At 42.3% G+C, this 10,000-nt stretch overlaps 1 protein-coding gene across 1 annotated transcript in view; it reads left to right on the top strand.

Annotated features, from left to right (window-relative positions):
* The window catches only part of LOC135544005 (rho guanine nucleotide exchange factor TIAM1-like), a 176,822-nt gene that overhangs the window by 105,450 nt on the left and 61,372 nt on the right, over positions 1-10,000 (top strand). Inside the window, 2 exon segments of the mRNA XM_064971328.1 lie at positions 6,462-6,543; positions 9,149-9,235. Coding sequence (XP_064827400.1) covers positions 6,462-6,543; positions 9,149-9,235 — 169 coding nt within the window.

Below are 10,000 nucleotides of genomic sequence, written 5' to 3'. Positions count from 1 at the left end.
ACGACCCCTACAAGTGTGAGGTGACCCCTCAATGGAAAGGGGAGACTCTACGGGTGACCCCTACAAGTGTGAGGTGACCCCTCAATGGAAAGGGAGACTCTACGACCCCTACAAGTGTGAGGTGACCCCTCAATGGAAAGGGGAGACTCTACGACCCCTACAAGTGTGAGGTGACCCCTCAATGGAAAGGGGAGACTCTACGACCCCTACAAGTGTGAGGTGACCCCTCAATGGAAAGGGGAGACTCTAACACCCCTACAAGTGTGAGGTGACCCCTCAATGGAAAGGGGAGACTCTAAGATCCCTACAAGTGTGAGGTGACCCCTCAATGGAAAGGGGAGACTCTACGACCCCTACAAGTGTGAGGTGACCCCTCAATGGAAAGGGGAGACTCTACGACCCCTACAAGTGTGAGGTGATCCCTCAATGGAAAGGGGAGACTCTACGACCCCTACAAGTGTGTATTTTCTACATTGTAGAACTCTGTAGAACTAGGAAGTAACACATATGAAGTAACACATATGGAATCATGTAGTAACCAAAAAAGTGTTAAACAAATCAAAATATATTTTTTTATTTAAAATTCTTCAAAGTAGTCACCTTTGTCCTTGATGACAGCTTTGCACAATCTTGGCATTCTCTCAACCAGCTTCACCTGGAATGCTTTTCCAAAAGTCTTGAAGGAGTTCCCACATACGCTGAGCACTTGTTGGCTGCTTTTCCTTCTCTGCGGTCCAACTCATCCCAAACCATCTCAATTGGGTTGAGGTCGTGTGATTGTGGAGTCCACATCATCTGATGTAGCACCCCATCACTCTCCTTGTCGGTCAAATAGCCCTTACACAGCCTGGAGGTGTGTTGGCTTATTGTCCTGTTGAAAAACAAATGATAGTCCAGCTAAGCACAAACCAGATGGGATGGTGTATCTCTGCAGAATGATGTGGTAGCCATGCTGGTTAAGTGTTCCTTGAATTATAAATAATGTGCCTCTTACAGTGTCACCTGCAAAGCACCATCACATCTCCTCCTCCATGCTTCACTGTGGTGGTATTTCATCAGATAGATATGGGAGTTTATCAAATTTGGATTTGTTTTAGAAATATTTTTGTGTCTGTGTGATCAGAGTTGAAGTCTGAAGTTTACATACAGTCATACATACAGTCATTTAAAAAAAATCAACCACTCCACAAATTTCTTGTGAACAAACTATAGTTTTGGCAAGTCGGTTAGGACATCTACTACATCTACTATTTCCATGACACAAGTAATTTTTCCATCAATTGTTTACAGTCAGATTGTTTCACTTATAATTCAGTGTATCACAATTTCAGTGGGTCAGAAGTTTACATACACTAAGTTGACTGCCTTTAAACAGCTTGGAAAATTCCAGAAAATGACGTCATGGCTTTAGAAGCTTCTGAAAGGCTAATTGACATAATTTGAGTCAATTAGAGGTGTACCTGTGGATGTATTTCAAGGCCTACCTTCAAATTCAGTGCCTCTTCGCTTGACATCATGGGAGCATCAAAATAAATCAGCCGAGACCTCGGAAAAAAAATCGCAGACCTTTCCAAACACCTGAAGGTACCACGTTCATTTGTACAAACAATAGTACGCAAGTATAAACACCATGGGACCATGCAGCCGTCATAATGTTCAGGAAGGAGACACATTCTGTCTCCTAGAGATTAACGTACTTTGGTGTGAAAAGTGCAAATCAATCCCAGAACAACAGCAAAGGACATTGTGAAGATGCTGGCGGAAACAGGTACAAAAGTATCTATATTCACAGTAAAACGAGTCCTATAGCGACTAAACCTGAAAGGCCGCTCAGCAAGGAAGAAGCCACTGCTCCAAACCCGCAATTAAAAAGCCAGACTACAGTCTGCAACTTCACATGGGGACAAAGATCGTGCATTTTGGAGAAATGTCCTCTGGTCTGATGAAACAAAAATAGAACTGTTTGGCCATAATGACCATCGTTATGTTTGGAGGAAAAAGGGGGAGGCTTGCAAGCCAAATAATACCATCCCAACCGTGAAGCACGGGGGTGGCAGCATCATGTTGTGGGGGTGCTTTAATGCAGTAGGGACTGGTGCACTTCACAAAATAGATGGCATCATGAGGAGGGGAAATTATGTGGATATATTGAAGCAACATCTCTAGACATCAGTCAGGAAGTTAAAGCTTGGTTGCAAATGGGTCTTCCAAATGGGCAATGACCCCAAGCATACTTCCAAAGTTGTGGCAAAACGTCTTAAGGACAGCAGAGTCAAGATATTGGAGTGGCCATCACAAAGCCCTGACCTCAATCCCATAGACAATGTGTGGGCAGAACTGAAAAGGCGTGTGTGAGCAAGGAGGCCTACAAACCTGACTCAGTTACACCAGCTCTGTCAGGAGGAATGGGCCAAAATTCACTCAACTTATTGTGGGAAGCTTGTGGAAGGCTACCCGAAACGTTCGACCCAATTTAAACAATTTAAAGGTAACAAATATTTATTGAGTGTATGCAACCTTCTGGCCCACTGGGAATGTGATGAAATAAATAAAAGCTGAAATAAATCATTCTCTCCACTATTATTCTGACATTTCACATTTGTAAAATAAAGTGGTGATCCTCACTGACGTAAGACAGGGAATTTTGTTACTAGGATTAAATGTCAGGAATTGTGAAAAACTGAATTTAAATGCATTTGGCTGAGGTGTATGTAAACTTCCGACTTCAATATTAGGTGTCTCTAGTATGGTCGGCGGCCTTTCTCAATAGCAAGGCTATGCTCACTGAGTCTGTACATAGTCAAAGCTTTCCTTCATTTTTGGGTCAGTCACAGTGGTCAGGTATTCTGCCACTGTGTACTCTCTGTTTACGGGCAAATAGCCTTCTAGTTTATTCTGTTTTTTGTAAATTCTTTCCAATGTGTGAAGTAATTGTCTTTTTGTTTTCTCATGATTTGGTTGCGTCTAATTGTGTTGCTGTACTGGGGCTCTGTGGGATGTTTGTGTTTGTGAACAAAGCCCCAGGACTAGCATGCTTAGGGGACTCTTCTATTGTGTGTGTGGCAAGCTTACAATGATTGCAAAAAAACAACATTTGAGATGATGTGCTGACTCTAGTGCGCAGCTGGAGGTTTGAAGCGATACGGGACTATAAAACGTTGTAGTCCTGGCAACTGGACCTATTTTGGAGCACCATTATTTTGGTCTTACTGAGATTTACTGTCAGTACCCAGGTCTGTCAGGGCCCCAGATCTGTCAGGGCCCAGGTCTGTCAGGGCCCAGGTCTTGTCAGAATCTGTGAAGAAAATCTAGGTGCTGCTGTAGGCCCTCCTTGGTGACAGAAGCACCAGATCATCAGCAAACAGTAGACATTTGACTTCAGATTCTATTAGGGTGAGGCCGGGTGCTGCAGACTTTTCTAGTGCCCTCGCCAATTCGTTGATATATATGTTGAAGAGGGTGGGGCTTAAGCTGCATCTCTGTCTCACCCCACGACCCTGTGGGAAGAAATGTGTGTGTTTTTTTGCCTATTTTAACCGCACACTTGTTGTTTGTGTACATGGATTTTATAATGTCGTATGTTTTACCCCCAACACCACTTTCCATCAATTCGTATTGCAGACCCTCATGCCAAATTGAGTCGAAGGCTTTTTTGAAATCAACAAAGCATGAGAAGACTTTGCCTTTGTTTTGGTTTGTTTGGTTGTCAATTAGGGTGAGCAGGGTGAATACGTGGTCTGTCGTATGGTAATTTGGTAGAAAGCCAATTTGACATTTGCTCAGTACATTGTTTTCACTGAGGAAATATACGGGTCTGCTGTTAATGATAATGAAGAGGATTTTCCCAAGGTTGCTGTTGATGCATATCCCACTGTAGTTATTGGGGTCAAATTTGTTGATATATAAGTTGAAGAGGGTGGGGCTTAAGCTGCATCCCTGTCTCACCCCACGGTCCTGTTGAAAGAAATGTATGTTTTTTTCCCCAAATTTGTATCGTTGGATTTTAAAATGTTGTATGTTTTTCCCCCAACACTGTTTTACATCAGTTTGTATAGCGACCCAAATTGAATCAAAAGCTTTTTGTTTGTCAATTTGGGTGGCAGAGTAGCCTAGTGGTTAGAGTGTAGAGGCGGCAGGTAGCCTAGTGGTTAGAGTGTAGATTCGGCAGAGTAGCCTAGTGTTTAGAGTGTTGGGCCATTAACCGAAAGGTTGCTAGTTTGAATCCCTGAGCTGACAAGGTAAAGATCAGTCATTTTGCCCCTCAACAAGGCAGTTAACCCGTTGTTCCTAAGCTGTCATTGATTGTTCTGAACTGACTTGCCTAGTTAAATAAATAAAGAGTGTGCGAGGTGAATATGTGGTACATTTGGTAAAAATCTATTTGATATTTGCTCAGTTGTTTTCACTGAGGAAATGTCTATAATGCAGATGATTTCTATCTCTGACTTCCTCTGTCTGACCATCCATACCTCTCTCTCTCACTCACTCTCTTCCTCCATCTCTCCCATTGCTCTCTCTCCCTCATCTCTCTCTCGCTCACTCTCTTCCTCCATCTCTCCCTATCTCTCTCTATCTTCCTCCATCTCTCTAACTCCATCCATCTCTCTCTCTCTCCGTCTCTCTCTCCCTACTCTCTCTCTCTCTCTCTCTCTCGCTCACTCTCTTCCTCCATCTCTCCCTATCTCTCCCTTCTCTCTCTCTCTCTCTCTCTCTCTCTCTCCCTCCATCTCCCTCTCACACACACTCTCTGTAATGTGACATTAGTATTTATCCATGGTGACTTAAACACACTAGGCTACTGTTTCAGTCTGTGTATTCATAAACACACTAGGCTACTGTTTCAGTTTGGGTATTCATACACACAGCTGTGTGTTCACATGCATGCCACTGCTGAGGCCACTAAGAGGTCAAAGGTCAAAGGTAACGTTAACGAAAGCTGCTGGGCAAATAAACACACTCTTTGTTTTTGGGGTGTAGGGTTGGGGTGAGGTTAGGGTCGTTAAAAACTGGAATGCTGTGATACTTCAGGCCACATCAGAGTCTAGTTGTTCTAGAAAATACTTGATATGGGATTTGAGGTCATAGCTTTCTGACTGTTAACTCTGAAACGCAATCGGTAAGATCTGACACAGATCTGATCTCTGGCACAGATCTGATCTCTAGCACAGATCTGATCTCTAACACAGATCTGATCTCTAACACAGATCTGATCTCTAACACAGATCTGATCTCTAACACAGATCTGATCTCTAGCACAGATCTGATCTCTAACACAGATCTGATCTCTAACACAGATCTGATCTCTAACACAGATCTGATCTCTAGCACAGATCTGATCTCTAACACAGATCTGATCTCTAACACAGATCTGATCTCGAGCACAGATCTGATCTCTAACACAGATCTGATCTCTAACACAGATCTGATCTCGAGCACAGATCTGATCTCTAACACAGATCTGATTTCTAGCACAGATCTGATCTCTTGCACAGATCTGATCTCTGGCACAGATCTGATCTCTGGCACAGATCTGATCTCTGGCACAGATCTGATCTCCGGCACAGATCTGATCTCCAGCACAGATCTGATCTCCAACACAGATATGATCTCTAACACAGATCTGATCTCTAGCACAGATCTGATCTCTAACACAGATCTGATCTCTGGCACAGATCTGATCTCTGGCACAGATCTGATCTCTAGCACAGATCTGATCTCTAACACAGATCTGATCTCTGACACAGATCTGATCTCTGACACAGATCTGATCTCTAACACAGATCTGATCTCTAACACAGATCTGATCTCTAACACAGATCTGATCTCTAGCACAGATCTGATCTCTAACACAGATCTGATCTCTGACACAGATCTGATCTCTGACACAGATCTGATCTCTAACACAGATCTGATCTCTAACACAGATCAGGCCCTTATGGTAGAGTGGCCAGATGGAAGCTTCTTCGCAGTAAAAGGCACGTAACAGAACGCTTGTCTAAAGTCTCGCAGACCTTGAGAAACCATATTCTCTGGTCTGATGAAACCAATAGTGAATGTTTTGGTCTGAAAGCCAAGCATCACATCTGGAGGAAACATGACATCTCTAATACAGATATCTAACATGATCTTTAATACAGATCTCTAATACAGATATCTAACGTGATCTCTAACATGATCTCATATACAGATCTCTAACATGTGGTTTGCTGAACTAACCTTCACTGACACCCCAATAATGGCGTTGGCTCCCTGAGCTAATGCCTGGGCTTACACTCAATGGGCCAAAGCAGTTGTTGAGGAGTACAAATGACCTGCTATACATGTGTCACGGGAAGGATTTGAACCCTGGTCTCCCACGGGAGAAACCAACATCTTGATGGTGAGAGTGAGGTCTCAGGGCAGGACTACCTCATGATGTCCAGTACGCTGATGAGACTGATTGTATCCTCCTTTTTCTGCAGCTCTACAAAGAGATTGAAATATGTCCCAAAACCACCAAGCTGATCCGCTTCGACAAAGCTGAGTCCTGCACGTTGGGATACGGTAGGTCTTGCTCAGTTGGTTGGTTTAGAAGTTTTGTGACAACAAAATAAGCCTTCAGGTATAGACAACCTAGATGGTAAACTATAGATGACCTAGATGGTCAACTATAGACGACCTAGATGGTAAACTATAGACAACCTAGATGGTCAACTATAGACGACCTAGATGGTAAACTATAGACGACCTAGATGGTAAACTATAGACAACCTAGATGGTAAACTATAGACGACCTAGATGGTAAACTATAGACGACCTAGATGGTAAACTATAGATGACCTAGATGGTCAACTATAGACGACCTAGATGGTAAACTATAGACGACCTAGATGGTAAACTATAGACGACCTAGATGGTAAACTATAGACGACCTAGATGGTAAACTATAGACGACCTAGATGGTCAACTATAGACGACCTAGATGGTCAACTATAGACGACCTAGATGGTAAACTATAGACGACCTAGATGGTAAACTATAGACAACCTAGATGGTAAACTATAGACAACCTAGATGGTAAACTATAGACGACCTAGATGGTAAACTATAGACGACCTAGATGGTAAACTATAGACGACCTAGATGGTAAACTATAGACGACCTAGATGGTAAACTATAGACAACCTAGATGGTAAACTATAGACAACCTAGATGGTAAACTATAGATAACGCTAGCAGACTGTATAGCCACCAGATATAGACAACCTAGATGGTAAACTATAGATAACGGTAGCAGACTGTATAGCCACCAGATATAGACAACCTAGATGGTAAACTATAGAGAACGGTAGCAGACTGTATAGCCACCAGATATAGACAACCTAGATGGTAAACTATAGATAACGGTAGCAGACTGTATAGCCACCCTTATTTGCCAAGCCTTTAACCAAAGCCTAAAGGTGTGTGTGTCCACAGTTGTAGAAGAAAGCTAAAGTCATTTCACTACCTAACATAGTAAAGCACTCTTTTTACCGGCTCTAACAGCCGACCAATCAGCTTGCTGCCTGTTCTTTGTTTGAACAAATAAAATGCTATTTTTCAGAGAACAAGTTAACTACTGACTTTCAGCATGCATATAGGGTAGGGCACTCATCTTGTACTGCACTGACTCAGATGACTGATGATTGGCTAAAATAAATTGATAACGAGATGATATTGTTAGATTTCAGTGCAGCCTTTTGATGTTATTGATCATAAACTGTTATTGAAGAAACTCACTTGCTTTGGCTTTACATCACCTGCCCTCACATGGTTGGAGAGTTAATTAGCCAATAGAACCCAGAGAATGTTCTTTACGGGAATCTTCTCTAGCATCAGATACGTCCCTCAGGACAGTTGCCTTGGGCCGTTACTCTTCTCTATTTTGACTAATGATTTGCCACTGGTGTTACAAGAAGCTAAAATGACTATGTATTCTGATGATTGCTCTACTCTACACATCGGCACCTACAGCCAGTGAGCTCACTGAGACTCTTAGTAAGATGTTACAGTCAGAATGGATAATTAACAATAAACTAGTCTTATTAAATACATTAAAAAAAAGCATTGTGTTTTGATTCAAAACATTGTCTTAGACCTAAACCGCAAACTGGAGTTGTGTGTAAAAGGACCATTGAAAAAGAGGCAGAACTCCTAGGAGTAACATTGAATGGTCAGCTGTCATGGTCAAGTCATATTGACAACATCGTGAAGATGGGGAGAGGTATGTATTTTACAAAAAGACGCTCTGTGTTTTTGACGCGAAGATCAACTGTACTAGTTATTCAGACTCTGGTCTTCTCCCATCTTGTTTACTGGCTGGTAATACGGTCAAGTGCAGCAAAGAAAGTCCTAGCAACGTTGCAGCTCAGAACGGAGCAGCTCGCCTCGCCCTTAACTACACACACAGAACTGACATCAACAACATGGCATGATAGTCTTTCCTGGTTGAGGGTTGAGGAGAAAAGAGACGACTTATCTTCTAATCTTTTTAAGAAACATTTGTGTCTTGAAAATTTTTAACCACTTGTATAATCTATTTGCAAACAGTTTAAGCAGACATAAATACCCCACCAGGCATGCCATTATGGGTTTCTTCACGGTACTCAAACCAAAAACAGATTTAGACATATGAATATGTACAGTACCAGTCAAAAGTTTGGACACGCCTGTTGGAAAAGCATTCCATGTGAAGCTGGTTGAGAGAATTCCAAGAGTGTGCAAAGCTGTCGTCAAGGCAAAGGGTGGCTACTTTGAAGAATCTAAAATATACATTTTGATTTGTTTAACACTTGTTTTGGTTACGACATGACTCCATATGTGTTAGTTCCATAGTTTTGATGTCTTCACTATTATTCTACAATGTAGAAAATAGTAAAAAAAATAAAGAAAAACCCTTGAATGAGTAGGTTTGTCCAAACTTTTGACTGGATCTGTATATATGAATCGTGTGTAAGTAGTATTTTTGTTGTCTCTAACTCTTTTATTTGAATGTATTTGAATGTAATGTCCTGGTCTATAACTGTTCTGTACTTTGTATTTCTACGTTTTTTATGTGGACCCCAGGAAGAGTAGCTCCTGCATGTGCACTAAGCTACTGGGTATCCTGATGAACGAAATCTCTCTCCAGGTTTCTCCATAGCAGTAGTCGACGAGGAGGGGACTCAGCAGCTCCATATCACTGAAGTAAACACAGGAGGACTGGCTTCTGCTAAAGGTACAAAAACACACACCTGAAAATCAAAACCGACAACCTTCCGGTTGAAAGCTTGCTTCTCTGACCTTTGTAGTACTCGTCGACCCCTCTTAGATGTGCTGCAGAAGAGGGGGAGGGAAGGAGAGGGAGGGGGAGGGAGAAGAGGGGGAGGGAAGGAGAGGGCCCCTCATCTCTCGTATCCATATAAAGCCCATTTCTGGACTAAATGCACTTTCAAGGACTTAATCTGGGTTCGGGAAACCAGCCCATAATGCATAGAGCTGACATGATAGTCTACTCTGTCCCCCTGTTGGAAGGAGGCTAGTTCACCATGAGGTTGTAGCTGGATGTGATCTCATGCATTAGCATTGTAAATGATGCTAGCGGTGGCTAGCAGGAATCTAATGCATTAGCATTGTAAATGATGCTAACAGTGGCTAGCTGGAATCTAATGCATTAGCATTGTAAATGATGCTAACAGTGGCTAGCTGGAATCTAATGCATTAGCATAGTAAATGATGCTAACAGTGGCTAGCTGGAATCTAATGCATTAGCATTGTAAATGATGCTACCAGTGGCTCGCTGGAAACTAACGCATTAGCATTATAAATTGTGCTAGCAGTGGCTGGCTGGAATCTATCGCTTTGGCGTTATAAATTATGCTAGCAGTGGCTAGCTGGAGGCTCTATGACTTTTTCTCCATGGAGAAGTCAGAAATATAGAGACCTTCTGGCAGGGAGACAATACTAAAATACATTTTGAAAATATTTAAGTGGAGCATGCGAT

This window comes from Oncorhynchus masou, chromosome 8, assembly GCF_036934945.1.
Source record: "Oncorhynchus masou masou isolate Uvic2021 chromosome 8, UVic_Omas_1.1, whole genome shotgun sequence".
Taxonomy (NCBI): domain Eukaryota; kingdom Metazoa; phylum Chordata; class Actinopteri; order Salmoniformes; family Salmonidae; genus Oncorhynchus; species Oncorhynchus masou.
This window is presented reverse-complemented; position numbering and strand designations above follow the sequence as displayed.